The 20724-nt window shown below is 40.2% G+C and overlaps 1 protein-coding gene across 2 annotated transcripts; it reads left to right on the forward strand.

Annotated features, from left to right (window-relative positions):
• Window positions 1–2443: 2443 nt before the first annotated feature.
• On the forward strand, window positions 2444–19903 carry plekho2 (pleckstrin homology domain containing O2). 2 transcript variants are annotated; one of them, XM_086026689.1, is made up of 8 exons: window positions 2444–3041; window positions 7630–7779; window positions 10958–11080; window positions 12789–12893; window positions 13660–13758; window positions 16852–17043; window positions 17185–17370; window positions 18085–19903. In XM_086026689.1, the coding sequence occupies exons 1-8, from the start codon at window positions 3033–3035 to the stop codon at window positions 18334–18336; spliced, it is 1116 nt and encodes a 371-aa protein (XP_085882815.1). In that variant the 5' UTR covers window positions 2444–3032; the 3' UTR covers window positions 18337–19903. The 2 variants fall into 2 exon arrangements, with proteins under 2 accessions (XP_085882815.1, XP_085882814.1); XM_086026688.1 differs by having other exon boundaries at window positions 17185–19903.
• The last annotated feature ends 821 nt before the right edge of the window (window positions 19904–20724 follow it).

Genomic DNA, 20724 nt, shown 5'->3' on the forward strand with positions numbered 1-20724 from the left:
TGAACATAAACCCAGCTGATGAAATATGATGTGCTTCCCACATTGTTTTTTTTTTCCAACCCGGAGGTTATTGTTGAAGTTCTTTGGGCCACAACAACAACAATTGCATATTTCAGTTGCGTTTCCTATGTTATATTGTATTGAAAGTTTTCTTACATGATTGTGCACTTCTGTTGTTTAAAGGGATGGTTGGGCCGGGATGGCCATATTTTCACTAACAAGTTCATTGATCAGGAAAATGAAAAGAGATGTCATTTTCTATTTTATCCATTCATTTTGGAGAAATGAGGAAATAACTGACTCCATGAATAACGCCCCTCGTTAACCCGGAGGAGAATGGCCGCGCCCCCTACCGTTCTATCCATGTTCGGTTGGAGTCACTGGAGGAACCGATTACAAACTGTCCATTGGAAATCATTGTACTTTCATTGCTTATAACGTCCAAAAACGGTGATGAATTGGCACCAAAATGTCTGTACTACTAATTACCACTTCAACATATCAAAAGGATTAACCTCTCTGTGGCTGATTTATATGAGAATGAGGAAATGTGGAAGTGAGCAGACCTACATAGGGACGAGCGCACACTGCTTCTTTGCTAAAAAAAAAAAAAAAAAAAAAAAAAACAGCTTCTTTGCTGATCACCGTTAGGACGGGCGAGGCATTTATCATCAGTCAGGATATTTACAGAGACTGAAGTGGGAATGAGTGGACGTGCACATTTATTTGAATGAGGAATGGCCACAGTTTTTCGACCGACAACACGCCGTCCAATGGAACGTAACCGCCGAGGGTGCCAAGGTGCGTTCCAATGCGGCCACACTCGGCTGTGGAGTTGGATGCGCACGTTCAAGACAATCCCGGTGTTTGATGAGGTCTTACCTTACTCTGACGCCGCTCCACTCTTGTGGCTGCAAGTGGTGTCGGACAACGCACGCGACTGCTTGGGAGACAACCCCGCGACATCAAGACGCAGGCTCATGATCACCTCCACACGCTGCACGAACAGTAAGGACCTAATGTTGTTGTGCTAACGCCTTTTGTTTTAACGGCCTGAAGCTAGTTGTTGCTATTAGCTGTACCTTTATTCTACTGTTAGCCAGGAGGGAAGGCGGGGTGGGGAAATAAAGATCCATGCTTGCCTGATTGCTTGCCCAATGCCAGTCGCCGTCTGCCTCCTGAGAGTTGACACGAGTTTAGCGTCGCTAAAAGTCTGGAATATAACGGGGTTCATGTGCGCATTCATGCTCTTGTCTGCTTCAGTCTGTGTAAGTGGAGAAGCGATCTCCACGGTATTTTTGATTTTGTGGAGGTGATAATGATGACATCACGTTTTAAGTCAATAAATGAAAACTATTGTGCAGAACACTTTTAGACTTTCACAGGTTGAAGTGGACAAGAGTAGTAATGTGCATTTGCATTTTGTTGACAATCGGTCACTGTTTTAGACAACAGAACTGACAAAGCGAGCAATGTTACCACGCTTGCCTCCCTCCCGTGACGTAGACTGATGTGACCAAAAAAATAACAAGCCCATCCCCAAAAAGGGGCGGGGCAATTTGTCGTAAATCTAATCCCAAAAAAAGCCCTTAAATCACTACAGTCTTTTGGGTGGAGCATTTTAGTACTGATGTAATTTTTACACGCAGACCTTTTACATAAATGCCAATGTTAAGATCATCCAAGTGTCCCTTTAAGATAAAAGATTTCTGGATTGAATGAGGATCTTGGTGGTTTTGGGCTGGGAGGGGCCCCATGGTCACTCTTGCCTTGAGCCCCCAAGGTGACTAGAAACGCCCCTGCACACCACCCTTCTTCACCAATTGCATTGCAATATGGATTGGTTTGTTAGAAACATCAGACGTGCACTTATTATACCATTTACTCAGGTAATTTTACAATCTGAGCTTTCATAACATTAAAAATAAAGGGAAATCCAAATAATTTTTTTTAATTTTAAAAAACAGAGATCTGCAAAAAATAATCAACAATAAACGTGACTTTATCTTTCATTTTTCTTTGTATCACATTGTTGAAGAGTGTGGAACTGAATGAAATATAAATAAAACATTTGAAAACAAATATTAAAAATATATATATTTTTACCTTATTTAAAACAATAAAGGTCAAATTTGCAATACAGGCGAATCTTCAAATTTGAGTTGATACTGTTAAATTCAGAGGAGTAGTGCCTTACCAGTCATGAACCTCACTGCACCACTGATATATGGTCGTCACTGATGGGTGGCCATCGGGAAAATATGTGAATTTTGTGAATTTTGTGACGGTGCATTTCCAGGCCGGTCCTGGCCCACGCGGCCTCTAGCAGCCCTCCCACCAATGATTACGTTTCAGTGCGAGATGGCCGCACCCACAAAACTCCCACCCACCGCACCACCCCCACCCCATCCTTCCACCTTTTCGGCAACGATTAATTTTCGACGTATGTTGGCCACACGTGGGTTTTCTCCAGGTACTCCGGCTTCCTCCTACTTCCCCAAAATATGCACGTCAGGTTAATAGAAAACTAAATTGTCCATATGTGTGAATGCGAGCATGAATGTTTACATGTCTATATAGAAACACGCACAGCTGGGATAGGCTGCAGCAGGTTAACAGGATCTTGGACCCACCGCAACCCTAACCTTTTCAAGCCATATAGAAAATGGAGAGATGGATGACTGTCCACCCAAGAAAAGGATCTCAGAATGGGAGCCACCAAAATTGAAACATGCTACCCTCTTGTGTGTCAGTAATATCGCTTTCAGAAAGGCTCTTACTTGACAGATATGATTGAATATTGTCAGAGGTCTAAACCGGAAGTCAAACTTTTTTTTTGCAGCAGCAGCTGCTGAAGAGGAAAATGTACTCTTCATGGTTTTATAAACAAGCACAGTTCTCTATTTCTTTTCATTTACGGGAAGTGTTGGCGATGTGACCATCAGGAGGACCCACATTGTCACAAAGACGGTAAAACAACATTGAGGGATTTCAGGCCTTTGGCAGTTCACAGAACGGATTGTGCCCTTATCATGGAAAATGTAAGTTGTTACTCGATTGTTCTGTTAATTGCGGTCTCGTTCGGTCTTTTTCAGCTGTCTTAGATAAGTACAGAGTGCACAATATGTGGTAAGCAAAAGTGAGATTCCATTCATTTACAAAGTAGCTACCCAAGTTTGGGTACTTGACACAGAGCACATTCACACCTGAAATTTCAGCGTGATGCAAGTTGAGAAACATGTTTTGTTTTTACTTTGTTTTCACACCTCCCCAGTACATGCCAGTCCTTTACATGCTGTTGGTTATATTGCACTTGACTGCCATCTCTTTAGCGTTGGTTAAAAACTTAGAAGTGTATGTTTGCCTCAGATGGACATGGTCAGGGAAAGAAAACAGATATTGTTCCCATGCTACAGTTATTTTTCATGAAGAAAACAATAATAGTGAAGTAATGTTAAATACACAGCATAATCTAATGCAACCATTAAAAAAACATAGATGTGGCAAAATACAGTGTAGAAAAGGGATCAAGTGTTAATGTTAAGTTTCAGTGATATTTGTCATTTTGTTTTGTACACAAAAACTCCCCCTGAAACAAGCAATTCCAGTAGTGTGTTTTTAGGTAATTTAAATCTGCTTGGATCCATTGAGCAAGCAACTGTCAAAGTGCATCTCATGTGGGTGCATTTTGAGGAAGTCTATTTAGCAGAAAAAGGAAGTCAAGTACTGTACGGTAATAACCTACATCCTGCAAAGAACTTAAGCACAACATAACTTTAAGCAAATTCTGCTTTAAAAAAAAGAGACTTTAAATTAGGTATAATCCACATTCCTAACCATCAGGATTGACCTAAGTAGCCAAACTAGTTACCAAGATTTATAGGTCATGCACTATTCCAGAACCTAAATCAATGATTCTCAAACATTTTATACCAAGTATCACTTAAAATATATATTTTGCTCTCTAAGTACCACCATAATGGCCGACATTAAAATACAGTTGTATAGTACTTTGAAGTATTCATCAAACATTAGGCAGAGGTTTTATTCCTAAGTGTATTTAATATTTTTGTTAGCCACTGCAAACATTATACATGGATTGAACTATGTATAAAACTATGCCTACAGAGCTGCTGTTACGGTTTGTCCATATTTTGTTAGGAAGATCACTGAATGCAAACTCGTTACCCCCGTAACACTGATTATTCCTGATATTTTCAAAAATTTGGGTCACTTAACTGCTCAAACAGGTTGAAAGTTAGCAAAAACAGTTCATAAATAATTCTAATGTACTGTGTCTTTAACAATATGCTTATTGCTGACGCACGTCATTCAGCCGGTAGGCTTCAGTGTTGTAGTCAGGGTTGGGAGGGTTACTTTTAATATGTATTCATATGTATGTAACCTCTATTATTTGCGAGGGAAAGGTACAGGGCCGGCCCGCAAATCACAAAATCTGTGAATAATTGATGTCCACTGATATGCATATCTAAAACTAGAGAGAGATAGATAGATAGATTTATTTAATGCTTGATTGAAGGTCAAGCGAAACAATTGGTTAGTTGCATGAGATAGGCTGTTTATGAACCGTCCAGGAACTGTACACCTAAGACAGACAGACACTTTATTCATCCCATGAGGGGAAAGTAGATTTGCTTCTTATTGTTGTTATGAAGACTGAAATGGGCAAAAGAGGATGAAAAAGGACAAATAAAGTCTGTGAAGGCAACATTTGCTGCCGGTAACGGTAGCCCCTACTCACCGCCTCCATCTCACCACACACACGCAACGTAATTATGATACAATGATGACGTTACGTGAGATCAACCCCGAAAAAACACTTTCATCCAAGTTTGGCCATTTTCATTGTTCAAGTGGTGTTTAAAGCTGTGGGTGGTTTGTGATGGGAGGGGAACACTTGATTTACATTATAGTTTCAGCGGCTACCAGCTGAAGCTCAGCCAGAATTAGCAGTCTTTACGACAGCTTACTTTTTCTTGGTAAATGTTATTTAAAATAAATCAGTCCTTCAGCGAGCCTGTTTCAAACAGTGAGTATGAGTCAGTCACCGCTTCCTGCTTTCAAACTGACAGCGTCTGAGGGACACAGCATAGAAAGTGCCCCCGCCTTCCATTTGCTTGCAATGGCTGCGCAAGTGGAGTCAGGCGGCCCATATGAGCTACTTTATAGACGAATTGTGACAATTCGGACTCAATCAGGCCGGTGGCGTATTTCTATCTGCGTGGAAATTGTAATCCTACCAAATAATCCCTATTTTAATAGAAGTACCTGTAATATCATCACGACTTTTTTTTTTGTAACTGTAACAGAATACAGTTACACTTTTTTGTATTCTGAATATGTAACGCGGGTATATGTATTCCGTTACTCCCCAAGGCTAGTTGTGGTGCTCACACATGCGCATTGGAAGCTAGGAAACAAGTCAGACATTAGCCGAAAGCTAACAATTTGAGGCTAAACCAGATCACTGCAAGCCATAAAAGATTAATATCAGAACATATCAGAAAAGGCGAAGCGAGACGTGAAGCTTCATCGCCAGATTATTATGGACAGTAATGCTAACGAAAAATTTCTTCATTATAGAATAACAATCGCCGTAGCACTTTACGGCACCTGTGTCTTTACAGTCATAATGTTTGTCGGAATAGCTGGCTCGTTGAAGCGTGAGTGATATTTTAAATCATTTGTTTGTATTTGTTTCTAAGTCTGTCTTTCAAAATATGCCTCCACGAAAATGGCCAGTGGCACTAAAAGTTTGGGGAACGCTGCCTTTATTTGAAATGAAAATGTGTGCGTGTGTGCTGCTGTGCGTACATTGTTGTAATATCATTGGGGAGAGTGTGTAAAAATGTGTTGATTTTTCAATGTTCATTATTATTACAAAATAGTATTCATTTCATTGATGTGCAAAAATATATGTTCTGTCACATCAACCTAAATATTTTCATGTAATTGTAGGTGAACTAATTGATAATTGTATTACATACACTGATTAAAAAAAGTATTGAATTTACTCAATTTTATTATGTCAAGTGGTTGCATGTAATAAATGCACTCCATCCAGAGATGGGAAATTCAGGACCACAAAGTAAAAACCCTGCCGCAGTTTGTCTTGAGCCACAGGTGCTTCTAATCAATTGAGCTCGTTTACCTGCCGGTTGTCACTTCTGTCGACTGAAAATGACATCACAACTGCTCAGGGCTCAGGTAACGACCAATTACGGCTCAGCTTCAGAAAACTGGTCAGCCGTGATTGGTCGTTAGCCAGTGGCGTAGCCGGACTGTATTCCACATGGGTTTTGAGGTCAAAAGCGTGAGGACATTGCACCCGCAAATAGAGGACTCGTATCACCCCAACACAATGCAGTGACACAGTCTGACGTTACAGTGCATGCTCTGAGGGTCAACCTCGTCAACATTAAATTAAAAAAAATGTTTGACCACAAGAGGGCCCATAGGTATACAAAACCCACCAACCCTATGTCATCTACGCTACTGTCGTTACCTGAGCCCTGAGCAACTGTGATGTCATTTTCAGTCAACAGAAGTGACAAAATGGCTGCCCCCTGAGATGGCAAATAACGGGTGGATTTTCCTGCTAACTCATATTCCACAAATGCAATATTAATCAGAGTGCCTTGTTTCAACAAGTGGGCCTGCATAGAACATATTCTTGAAAAAAAAATGTCTGGGTCTTCCCCTTTAAGTCAGTAATCATCGCCTCTGTGGCAGCGAATAAGCTACATTTCTGACAAGTATCGTTCTCACGAAGGGATGACGAGAAAAGACAGAGAAGCTAACCTAAGACTGACATGTAATCATGAGACACCGGATTTAAGTGTTTGGGTGATCGAGTACACTTTTCACAGAAGTCTTGTTGGTAACCCGGTAAAGCGGAACATATCCAGATTTGCACAGCAAAATAGAAGGCAAATGAATACATGTCTGGACTCTGGAGAGAAAATCTAGTTGTGCTGTCAGACAAACGGAGCGGTCATTGAAGAACAACGGACAATGAGGAACACTCCGCCACCCCAAACACCCCCCACCCGCCCGCAATGAAGAATCGTCCCACCAATTGCTGGCGCAGGGCAGCTTTCTATACTGTATAAGCAGCGTGCATTCACAATCAGACAAGTTGCTTGAAGGGGCACAAAGAGTTATATTCCCAGCAGTCAGACAAGCGGAGCGGTCATTGAAGACACACTATGAGTGTCGAGGAACGGAATGCTCAGCTCTGGTAAACACCTGGTTGTACAGTCTATCAGAAAAAAAAGCGAATGGATTACATTCTAACTACATGAGTAAAAAAAAAAAAAAAAGGCAACAGGAACACTATTCATAACACTTACTTCCATCATTGTTCATAATTCATTATTATCAGAAACATTTTGGGAAAAAAGTAAACATTGGATTGTATAAGTATGTAAGTGAAATGTGCCTTTGGATATTTTTATTTTTTTACATTTGCTTAACAGGGCTGTGTGCATTTGGTGTCGACAGAAGAAAAATACAATCCAGTTGTGGCAGCATTTACTGTTATATGTATTCATTTTGAATGAAACATTTGTACATACATGTAACATTGAGCTTTTTTTATCATTGAAGGCCACACATGAGGAAGAAGCTCAGTGTAACAACCCAAAATTCCTTGGTAAGGCCGGGTGGGTTAAAAAGGCCCCTTGCAGACTGCTGGCAAGCTATAAAGACAGCTACATCCATGTGGACAAGACTGCTATTGTGGTATATGAAAATGAGGTACAGTATATTGTCATTCCGAGCAATGGGCTTCATTTAACAATAGGTTTCAAGAGTGAAATAGTGTGTGTATGTGTGTATATATATATATATATATATATATATATATATATATATATATATATATATATATATATATCGTGTTATCGTGACAGGCCAACTAATAAATAATTACGTTTAGGCACCCCTGCGATCGTTACGCTTTTTCTGTTACACACTGACCCCAGTGAATCGTGAATGGTTGTTCGCCTTTGTGTGCCCTGCGATTGGCTGTTAACCAGTTCAGGGTGTACCCTGCCTTCTGCCCGAAGACAACTGGGATAGGCTCCAGCACACCCTCGACCCTTGTGAGGAGGAAGCAGTCCAGGTAATAGATGGTCCCCACTATCCCTGAGGAATAGTGAGGAGGCCGGCCCGCAAATAGCAAAAATCTGTGTAATATTGACGCCAATGTTTTTTTGGCAGGATTTGATTGAGAGGCACTTCTCAGTGCTGGCGCTGTCAATGTTGCATTGATGGCTGAGAGGGAGGATGCCAGTGCCCGGGTACACCTCCCTCCCAGCCATCGATGCAGGGAATCCGGCTACATTGCCCGTCACCAGAACCAGAAAGTCCACCTTCCCGCACTGAATTAAAGCATGCTGGCAAGTGTGTGGCTTTATCTATCGTTACAATATACCTACCCTGTATATTGTGTTTTACTTCAATACTTAACCATATTTATAATTTCATATGTACCTTTGGGTGAAATACCGAAAGCTCGTGGCCAAAGTGGAACAAACAGTATACACCGCCTCAGGTACATTCAAGTGATTCATTTGATCCCAGTTATTCTCTTTGTCCTTCACATCCTCTTCCAATTGGCATTTTTGCAATGATCTGGTCAAACTTTGAACACATCGTGCAAAGTGTGGTGGGCCATAGTGTTCTTGAAAACAACTGCACAAGGAGCCAAGATAAATAAACACTAATACTGTATTTCAATGTATCTTCATTCTTTGTATTAGTGTTTAACTTTGTTCCTTGTGCAATCACAGTTCGGTGATCGAGTTTGTAGTTGTATCATCGGATTTGCGGCGGGATGTTTTGAACAGTCGGGTGAAGAGAGGGGCAGAGTTGTCAATTGATCACCACCTGGTGATGTGTTGGCTCTGTTGCTGGGGGAAGATGCCGGTCCGACCCGGCTGACCCAAACGTACTGTGAGTATGGGGTACCGAGCACCCTAATACAGGCTGTTCGGTCCCTGTACCACCGATGTCAGAGTTTGGCTTGCATTGCCGGCAGTAAGTTGGATTTGTTCCAGTGAGGGTTGGACTACGCCAAGGCTGCCCTTTGTCATAGATTCTGTTCATAACTTTTATCAACAGAATTTCTAAGCGCAGCCGATGCGTTGAGGGTGTCCGGTTTGGTGGCCTCAGTATTGCACCTCTACTTTTTGCAGATGATGTTGTACTGTTGACTTCTTCAAGCCGTGATCTCCATCTCTCACTTAAGTGGTTCACAGCTGAGTGTGAAGCTGTTGGGATGAAAATCAGCATCTCCAAATCTGAGACCATGGTCCCCAAAAGGGTGGAGTGCCCTCTCCAGGTTGGGGATGAAATTTTGCCCCAAGTGGAGGAATTCAAGTATCTTGGGGTCTTGTTCACAAGTGCGGGCAAGATGTAACGGGAGATCAACAGGCAGATCAGTGCAGTGTCTAATGTGATGCGGACTCTGTATCGGTCTGTCGTGTTTGAAGAAGAAGCAGAGCCGAAATACGAAGCTCTCGATTTTCGATCTACGTTTCTACCCTCATCTATAGTCACGAGCTGTGGGTTATGAAAGAACAAGATTCCGGATACAAGAGGCCGAAATGGGTTACCTCTGCATGGTGTCCGGCCGCTACCTTAGAGATAGGGTGAGAAGCTTGGTAATCCGGGAGGGACTCAGAGTCTGGCTGCTGCTCCTCCACATTGAGAGGAGCCAGATGAGGTGACTCAGGCATCTGATTAAGATGCCACATGGATGCCTTCCTGGTGAGGTGTTCTGGGCATGTTCCCCTGGCAGGAGGCTTCGAGGACGACCCAGGACACGCTGGAGAGACAATGTCTCCTGGCTGGCCTGGGAACGCTTTGGGATCCCTGCGGAAGAGCTGGAAGATGTGGCTGGGGAGATGGAAGTCTGGGCTTCCCTGTTGAAGCTGCCTCCGAAACCCAACCTCGGATAAGTGGCAGATAAAGAATAGATGGATGGATGGATGGATTGATGAATATCTATTAGCACAAGCACAAACACACACAAAAGTACCAAAAATGAGTACTGTTGAGAACCGGTATCAACTCCCAGGGACCAGAAATCGGTAACTCCCTGGTTCTAATGTGAAAGATACCCAAGAGTCGCAGGGGTGCTGGAGCCTATCCCAGCTATCTTCGGGCAGTAGGCGGGGGTACACCTTGAACAGCCAATTGCAGGACACACATAGACAAACAACCTTTTACAGTTACAATCACGCCTATGGACAAGTTCAAGCATTCACTTAACCTACCATTAATCTTTTTAGAATGTGGGAGGAAACCGGAGTACCCGTAGAAAAAAACACTCAGGCAGGAGAACATGCAAACTCCACAGAGGAAGGCCAGAGCCTGGATTCGAACCCTGGACCCCTGTACTGTGAGGCTGATGTGCTAACCAGTCGATGTAAAGTTGCATGTTCAACCGGAAGTCCGCTTCCTCGACCAAACTATGAACTAATTTGGCCTTAAATAACAAGTAATTTATCACTACAACACATTTATTAGTTTATTTACTAAACGTTTGGGAACCTTTGGTCCTCCGTATATGACCCTAAATATAGTAAAAATAGTATACCCAGCAAATGAACATAGGGGAATAGTGTGGCAGCTGTCACAGTGTATAATTGTAGTTGTAGTTTGATTGGACCAAGTACTATTTAGCAGACAGTAAATAAGAGACATATAGATTCAGCACGGGAGTCCGGATATAATCGGAAGTCAGTTCACGTGTGTACCACAGGTCTTGTGTTTGATGTCTGATCTAAGTTTTTTAAAGTGAATATGGACATATCAATACAGTGGGAAAATAGGTTCCTCCATGCCCTCTGAATTGTATTATATTATGTACTATAGGCTTTGTCTGATATTGATTAATTAATAGTACATACAGCGCTTTGTGTTACAGGACCTCAAGAACTGCATTGAAAGTCTTGACCTAGAAAACTATGATAAATGTCATGAATTAAAAGGTCTATTCATGAGGAAACACAGACTGATTCTTATTCGATCTCCAAAGTGTGGAAATAAGGTAAGCAGAAAGAATTTTTTTTGTGAAATGGCAATTCATATACAACAATACCAATGTGTTGAGTGCTGATTGAGTGACAGGCCAGAGGGATTCAAAATCAGTCTAACTCGGCTGGGACCGGCCGGGTCCGAGTTAGATTGATTTTGAATGGCAGACCTCATTAATTAAGGGGAGCACATGAAATGCGTAGCGGTTGGAGCTTTGCTCCATATTTTTGATGCTACTGTACTCTCTTCATGCAGCTGCTGCTCCTAGTCACTAGTCTTGAATGGCACCCTTTGCGACAACTGCCATCAAGTGTTGCCATATACAACATTCACACTACATGTACACACACTGGAGTATGTTGACATTGACAGCCGTATTGGATGTGGCAAAGTAAAGAAATTTGTGAAAATGCCTCACTTACTCCTTGGAGATGCATCATCAAGACAGAACTCATTGGATTATTACTGAGCCACTGCTTTTGATTGTATTATGTCATTGTAATTCAATTTTACAAATATAGTTTGCCAATATTATGGCTACATGGCCACATCCAATATGCCGGACGCGCTGACACATTGCTCCCAACAGGTCACCTGGCTAAAGGCAGTGTCTGCAGCAGAAATAAAATAAAAAGGAAAAAAAGGAAAAGAAAATTGATCTTTATTTGAGATGTCCAAATGGTTTGTGGATCCCGTGGGTTTCTTTTATGAAACGGGTTCAAATTTCTCTTAATCAACAAAGATGGCTGATCACGATGAATTGTATTTTATTTTGTTCCTCAAAACACTTTGACCTCCAGCAAACCTAGCTTCATAATGTGTAAAAGGAATATCTTATAAACATTTCACTGAATAACTTCACACAATCAGTGCCATTCACGTTGCGTTACGAGAAGTTATGTCAAATAACTATATGAACGACCCTTGTGAGGATAAGCGGTACAGATAATGGATGGAACTATATGAACGTAGTAATGAATAAAGATAGATAAATAAAATATATTTTCATCATCTTGTAAATTATGTTTTGCCATCCACGTCTTGTGTGTCCATGTGGGTCGCCATGTTCAGTGAAGTTGAGGTAGATATTTTGTCTCTGACTTCACAACTTGGGCCTCCCAGTTTGAGTGGCGTTCCAGTGCACTTTTCCCGGTCTGGGGTCTGAAAACTCAGGCTTCCCACTGAATGCAGCATTAGTTGCTGACTCCGATGTAAAATGTACGTTCTCATCAATCAGAGTTTCAATCCTACATATTTTCTCTGAAAAAGAAGTTAGAAGTTTGAGATCTAAATTCTTAAAATTTCCCATTGCCCTAAAAGCAAAGGAAATTCATTATAAAATTCTTAATGTTTTTAAGGAATCACTTTAATTTGGACCACAACTACTGTTTATTTTGTGACGAAGACATTGAAACAACTGAACACCGATTTTACGACTGCAAATTTGTTAATGCCTTCTGGGAAGATTTGAACAACTGGTTTTGCCCAATCTTTCTATTCTGTCAAAAGAAAATGTTTTGTATGCTGTTTCTGTCAAGATGACCTAGTCATTAACACGCTCGTCGATTGGCTGGCAACCAATTCAGGGTGTACCCCGCCTACTGCCCAACGACAGCTGGGATCGGCTCCAGCACTCCCCGCGACCCTTCTGAGGATAAGTAGTGAGGGTAATGGATGGATGAATGGTTTCATTAAACTCAGCTTTTTTATATTATACACAGGTCCATAATATTAAATTCCAAGTACAGACTGCGGAGGAAAAGGCGGCTTGGATTCAAGCCCTAAGTGATGGGATCAACCGAGCAAAGAACAAAGTGTTGGATGAGGTATTGTAAAATTACAATAAAATATGTTTTCCTTTAAATCAGGGGTCTCAGACTCAACTTATCTGGGAGTCGCTGGATATAGAGTCCGGATGTGTCAGGGCCGCATCAAGTATTCCACAAAAAAGGGGTTCAAGTATTCAAAAAAAATACAACGAATTTAATCTTCTCAATCTTTATTAATAACAGTCCGGAACATTAACTGTTCTTCAGAACGTAGTTTCGTGACCCGGTCCTTTGTCTCATCATGTCGAGTTGAGTAATGATGTCTGATTTATTGAGCACCGCAACTTTCTCTGTGCTTTGAAGACATGACCCTGTGCTAAACAAAACAACAACAACAGCAATTTCCTGTTTTTCTTTAAATTAGCTGTTCTCGTCACCAACCTTTCTCTTCATGGCAAGTTTTCAAAAAGACTGGAACTGGGTGACCGGATATCTTTTCCCTCCACTTGGCATCACTTCATTAATATGTTTTGCCGAAAGCTGTCATGAGCCTGAGCTATGGTAGCCCATAAGTGATAAAAACATAACAAAAAACAAAACAAAACAAAAACATACACAAAATGCACAGGGCAGCGACACAACAGAAAGGTGGGGGCCACACTAACATTAAACTTTGATGTCAAAGAGAGTGCCGCCAAATATCATCGGACCGTGAGTTTGAGACCCCTGCTATAAATGAATACCCCAATAAAAAATAGTGTACTTTACCTATCTGCATCCATACACTGGGAAAGCTATTTACAGACCGTATTTTTTTCCACAGGTTAAGATGGGTGACAGCAGTAATTTACAGCATTTAACTCGAACAAGACCCAAAGGGAACCGTAACCGGCGCCCACCAACCAGGATTCACATGAAAGAGGTTTATCTAATTGAGTGTGCATGCATGAGAAAAATCCATGTGTTCATCACTGGGCACATGGCGAGAGTCATGCATATGAGCCATTCTACCGAATTGGTTGAAATTGCTAATTTTCATTTCAAATTATAAGTTTTTATGTTAAAAAAACCTGTCCCAACTTTTCATGTCACTACCGAAACGCAAAGATTATTTGTCTGTAGGCAGGGCTTGGTTTTAGCAACATCCCCAGAAATTTCACCAGTAAGAGACATTACCCTTCATGTTCATCACCGGCCACATGGCGAGTAATTAGTTGGCAGCATTATTATGTGTAGTTAGTTGCCCTCCAAAGTCTGAAAATCAGCATGTGGTTTTAAGGACCTTCACTACCGAACACCTCATTTCGGCAATAAAATGAGCTCTTTTGATTTTAATGCTAAATGTACTGCTTTCTATCTCTGTACACATGCTCAAAACTGTCAAAAACAGTCACTACCGAAACATACTGATAGGTTTTGGTAGTGACAATATGATGTTTCTTTTTGAATAAAGTAAGTTTTAAATAATATAATACATAGATGCATATGTCATACATAGATCTTTCTGATTTTAACAATATTCTATTTCATATTTTATCTTAATTTGAAGGGAAAAACACCAAAATGCCAAAAAGCCTAGCAGAGACAGAGTACAGGCGAAGGGTTACAATGACCCAGTGAAATCCAAAGAATATTTAATAAAGGAAAGAGAAAGAAATAAGAGATAGGAGGAAGAAGGAAAGCTGAAGTCTACCAATGAAGTATCCAGCAGAGAGCAAAGGAACGTCAGAAGAGCATGGAGGAAAAGACAAGACCACCGGATGTCTCTCAAAAAACAGAGAGAGAGGGAACATACATACAGGGAAATGTATGTTACAAAAATGTTTGTCATTCCAATTAAATTTTCATTTGGAAGGTGAAACCACAGTTTTTCAGTGATGAAGAGCCCTGTGATGGACAGGTGACCGGTCCAGCGTGTACCCTGCTTTTGCCCTAAGTCAGCTGCGATCAACTCCAACCCCCCGCAACCCTGCGTACAGCACAAAGCAGTAGAAAATGGAAAAAATAATGTTTCATTAGTTATAATACGGCGGACAACTGGTTAGCACGTCCGCCTCACAGTTCAGAGGTCCTGGGTTCGATCCCGGCTCCGGCCTTCCTGTGTGGAGTTTGCATCTTCTCCCCGTGCCTGCGTGGGTTTTCTCCGGGTACTCCGGTTTCTTCTCACATTCCAAAAACATGCATGGTAAGTAGATTGGACTCTCTAAATTGCCCATAGGTGTGATTGTGAGTGCAGATGTTTGTTTCTGTGTGCCCTGCGATTGGCTGGCAACCAATTCAGGGTGTACCCTGCCTACTGCCCGTAGACAGCTGGGATAGGCTCCAGCACGCCCCGCGACCCTTGTGAGGACAAGCGGTATCGATAATGGATGGATAGTTATAATACACGTTAAAAGTTAAAATATAGCAAAACTAGTTAAGTGATTACAATGCTACCCTCACATAAAGTATTACTGCAACAGCAGAAACAATATGGTCACATCTGAAATTTTGCAGTCACTACGGAAAAAACTGATGTTTTAACAAAAATAAAAAGTATTGAATTATCAACCAACAATTTTTGATAATGATTGTTTAAGGGTATGTTTGTTTTAATTAATGATGACTTTTGAAGTCAATATGATCAACTTTCTACATTTTACAATGAAAAATAGCATATACATTTTGATTTATTTTGGAAAAACTAATATTAAATTCTGTTAAAAATTCATTTAGATTGATTTTGATGTCAAAACCATGTATATTAATTTATAAAAAAAATACTCTGTAGAGGGGGGAATGGAAAAAAATATGAATTGGCTAGTAGAATTATTTTTATTCTTCTGTAATTGTGTGTTTCGGTAGTGACACATTTTAGGGACAGGCAGACAAGATATTTGGGAGAAGCTAGAAAATACTATTTGAAAATTGAATGTACTTTTACTATATTTGTGCCTCTTAGAAATGGTGCAACATGAATACAATAAAGGTTTGTCTGTAATAAAATACAAATTTCACACATTTTACAACTCTGAATTTGAACCAATTCAGTAGAATGGCCCATATATACTGTATATGCATATACTGAATGGGTTGCCAGCCAATCGCAGGGACACACACACAAGACAAACAACCATTCACACTCACAACCATACCTAAGGACAATTTAGAGCATTCAATTAACCTACCATGCATATTTTTGGAATGTGGGAGGAAACCGGAGTACCCGGAGAAAAACCACGCAGACACGGGGAGAACATGCATACACCACACAGGAAGGCCGGGGCCTGATTCGAACCCACGACCTCTGCACTGTGAGGCAGACGTGCTAACCAGTCAATCACCGTGTCGCCTCGTGCAAAGGTCATCCGTATCTAATTTTATAGGGTTTTATTTTATTTCATTGTATGGCTTTCTTTGCTACTAGTCTAGTTAGTTTTCTTATGAAGTATTCCTCCCAATTCCCAAGTAGATTTCGAGAATAAATGTTCACCTCATAAAACTGCATTGTGTACTGTGTGTGTGCTTAAAAGTTATTAACCTCTAAGCTTAAAAAACAGTCAAAAACTCTTTAAATGTATCAGCCTTCTAACTAATGATTGATTTTTAGAGGTTTTTCGTCTGATTAACCCTTTTAAATTTAATAAAGAAAACAATGTGGTGCCTCTAGTGGCAGCGGAGTGTACCGCAAGCAGTACAATTCTGCAGCTGTTAATTAATTAAATAATTATTACCCCATTGTCTCAACACAGTAAAGCAGGTCGATGTGGTATAAATCCAAGAGTGTACGTCAAGATTTAAGCATTTCTATTGAGGCAGTCCAAGGGTATAGCATTGCAGAGCACTTGAAACTGAATTGAGGATGAGGTCCAGTGTTGTTATGCAATGATGAGATGATTATATATTTTTTTAGGATGCAGAATTGCATTTCTGTGCATGCAATCACTGTCGTCGGGTGTTGATGCTATAATGCACTACATTATCTGATTTGATTTACTAAATTACTTTATGTACATAATATTCCTTTTCCTTTTAGGTAGCAGACTTGTCATCTGAAGGCGTGATGCGCTTGGATCTTGACCTTTTAGATGCTGCAGTGACAAATAGGACATATGATGCCAATATTGATGACACTGGCATGGCTCTAGAAACTAACACATCTGTGCTTCAGTGCAAATCCACTAAGGATGCAGAGAATCCACATGCAGAGGCCCAGACTGAGTTCAAGGTTGGTTTCTACAAAAATGACAACATACAGTCCATTGACATGCAATGAAATAGGCAAGCTTGCATGTTACTAACATTTATAATAAAATCTAAAATAATATACGTTTATATCATATAAATATATTTGTCTTATGACTTCAAGGTCCTGCCGCTACCCATGGAAAGACAAGAAAAGGCTGCTTGGAAAAACACAAGTCCATCACCGTCTCCCCATCCCCCAAGCAGCTCCTCAAGTGAGCTTGCAGGAACTTCTCAACAGCACAACCACCCTCCAGCCCCACCGACCAAAGACAAGAAACCTTCCTTCGTTCCTTCTGAAACAAACCAGGTGGTCAAACGTACACCAGACAGCAATGAGGACAAGCAACAAGAACACAAAAATGATAAAGCAAAAATACCTCAGAAAAAATATGAAACTCTTCCCTGTGTCGATGGTGACACAACTACATGCACTGAAGGATTTGTTTCAGAAAAGGCAAAAATTGATCCACAAATGCCTGGTTCAGATGCAACGATACCTGCGGAAAGAGAGACCCTCATTGCTCCAGTAACCCCCCAGAAAAAACATTCTCCATCATCTAAATTTAACATCCACCCTACAGAAGAAGACACAAGTAGATCTCAAGAGGGCCATGCTTCATGGCTTAAAAGATCAGTTCCTTACCCTTCCCTCTCTCATGATGTTTTGCTGAACGACCCCACCAATGACAGCCAAAAGATTTTGCCAATACCACAAGAAAACACAATAAATAGTGATTGTGTAGATTGGTGTCAGCATTTAAATGCCAAGAGCGAAGTGTCTGAACATGAAAACACATTTACAATGTCTACAACTGCGGCTAGCAGGAATGATAATTGTACAGATGTGCTGAATATTAGTAGCAATGGTAATTTAATGCAGACAGTAGGCAGTGCTACAACCAAAGTTGTATCAAAGGTATCACTGTGTCGACACTCCGAGGCCATGCCTCTGTCAACCAAGATTAGATCTGTCTCCTTTGAAGAGCTACTGTCTGACTCATCACATATTATTTCTTTGCAGTGCGATTCCCAGGCTTTCATGAGAAATGAGGTTGACTTGATCAGACTTGAAAATGAGTTGACACTGGAAATGGACGAGACCAACAAGCTAATGAGCAGTGTGTGCCAATCCCATATGGGAGGAGATGAAGCATGCATGCCAGGGGACCTGTTGACAAAGGCAATGGAGAAATTACATAAGGCAGATCATGTCCTCAAAGAGATCAAAGAATTGAAACATACAAATAATCTGAGAAAAAGAAATAGCTGGTGAATGTCGGTCAAACATTTCACAATTTGAAACCCACATTGAAATGTACCCATCACAGTTTAGCCTCCTTACTACCACTTCTGCACAAGCTATCTAATCTAATCAAGAGATGCAGGATACTGTAATTGGATCACATAGTATTATTTAATGTAATCCAAATCACAGAAGTCAGCAAGAAATTAATTCATCCCAAGAGAAAGATCCAGAAAAGCAAGCCCAGCAGTGCTCGAAAGAATGTGCAGTCAATGTTATACCTTCCATGATAATAGCGGTATTCTTTTTTTTAACACAACACAAAGGGGCAGTATCTCAAAAAAAGGGAGCGTACCCCACTCATTTTTATAAACCTTTTGTATATTTTCAAAGTACAATGCAGAACAAATGACACTTTGCCACAATATGAAGTAGTCAGTGTACAGCTTGTAACATAACATATTAAATTGAATGTCCCCTCAAAATAAATCAACACTCAGCTATTAATGTTGAAACCACAGGCAAAAAACGCGAGCAAACCATGTTTTCTCCTCCTTCCTTGAATATTCCCCAAAATGGCACATTTCATCAATTCCATAGGTCTATGTGATTTAGTGGTGTAATGGAAATTTTGAGATTTTATGTGTACTGTATGACTTCTTTCAGTCATGTTCCCTGTCCCTTATGCCTCTGTGAATTGTGAGGAAGTAAAACTTCAATGGAAATGGCTCCCAAATGAACTGGCCTGAATCTGGCAGCATTTAGTAAAGTGTAAACATTAGCACAAATTACAGGAATAGGAAGAAGATTCACTTCCGTGTTTACACCTTGGCCAGTATTTTGTGTTTTTCCTGTGCCATTTATTGTCTTTGTCCATTTGTCTGTTTACTGTGCTATTTAAGTTTTCTGACCCCTTTCATGTGGGGTGGTAAGAGCTGCGTTTGAGATCCCGTCTTTGCTAAATATGTCACCCCTTTGCAAAGATAACTCTGTAAATTGTTCTTTTGTGTTTAGATATGTATTTAGGTATTCACTGTATGAGAGTAGGAGTCCCCCCCCACCAATAATTGTGGGTGTACCTTGCCTCTTGCCCAAGATCAGCCTTTTAGAGTCCAGATTACGCTGTCAAAATGGACAGGTAGATATTTAAAAAAATATTCATGTATAACTTTGAGTTAGTTTCCATATGTATTAGAAAAGAGCGAAGTGTCTCATTTAAACGTTGAATATGTCAGTCCTCCTCGGTTATGTTAGTATTTTTTGATGCAGTCCCTCGTGTCTCATTGTCCCGTTACTCATATATTGTTTTTATTAAAAGATTTGAACTTTGATTAAATCATATCAATGCACTTTATTAATTATGTCAGCGAAACTAAGGATTAATATTAGGATTGCCCTTGAACTCCCAAAAAATCTTGTTTCCAATTTTTAAAAAACAAAACAAAAAAAAGATTAATTATGGCGGCTATATTTTGAATACATGTGTTCATTTTGGTATTGCTTGAATAAACAACTAGAAGCTGTATGTTGCAAATCTGAAATGGTGTTATAATTCTAATTCTAAATACAAGAGGTGTAATAAACTCCATCATTGTCAGTCTCATTTGTTTTGTGCCCCCTCCACTATTCCTTTTACAATCCCCTGGGGAAAAAGCGTTATGAAAACTGAATATCACGATTATCATGACCAAAATTTTCACGATTATTGGGTAAGGGTTATATTATTGAATGCTCTAAAAGAATGTATAGAAAGCGATGATTTGATGCCAACGATGAAACAGGGTGTTATTACGTTGTTCCCCAAACCTGGGAAAGATAAAAGAATTATAGACAATCTCAGATCCTTAACTTTATTGAATGGCGACTACAAATTGCTGACACATATTTTTGCTAATCGGTTAAAAAACAATATTGGACAGACAGTAAGTGAAAGACAATCTGGATTCATTAGGGACAGATCCATACATCATAATATTAGATTGGGTCTTGGTTTTATCGATTATGGATCATTGATTGAAGATAATGGCTTTATTTTATTTTTAGATTTTTACAAAGCCTTTGACTCTGTAGAGCATACTATTATAATGAAGTCTCTTGAATATTATGGATTTGGTAAAAGATTTGTTAAGGTAATCAATATGATACATAAGGATATTAATAGTTCCGTTTCTCTTCCTTCAGGTACAACAAGGAGATTTTAGGTTAAAAGGGGGATAAGGCAGGGATGTCCTTGTTCCCCCTTATTATTTATTTTGGTTGCAGAGCTGTTAGCTATTTTTCTGAAGAATAGCCCTGAAATTGAGCCTTTGAATGTATTGGGTAATCATTTGACAATAACTTAATTAGCTGACGATACAACAATATTTCTGAAGAAATCACAACAGATCTCTTTGGTAACTACAAAAAACGGTTTGTTTT

This window comes from Filicampus tigris, chromosome 3 (genome assembly GCF_054856515.1).
Source record: "Filicampus tigris isolate MCC_2025a chromosome 3, RoL_Ftig_1.0, whole genome shotgun sequence".
NCBI classification, from domain to species: Eukaryota; Metazoa; Chordata; class Actinopteri; order Syngnathiformes; family Syngnathidae; genus Filicampus; species Filicampus tigris.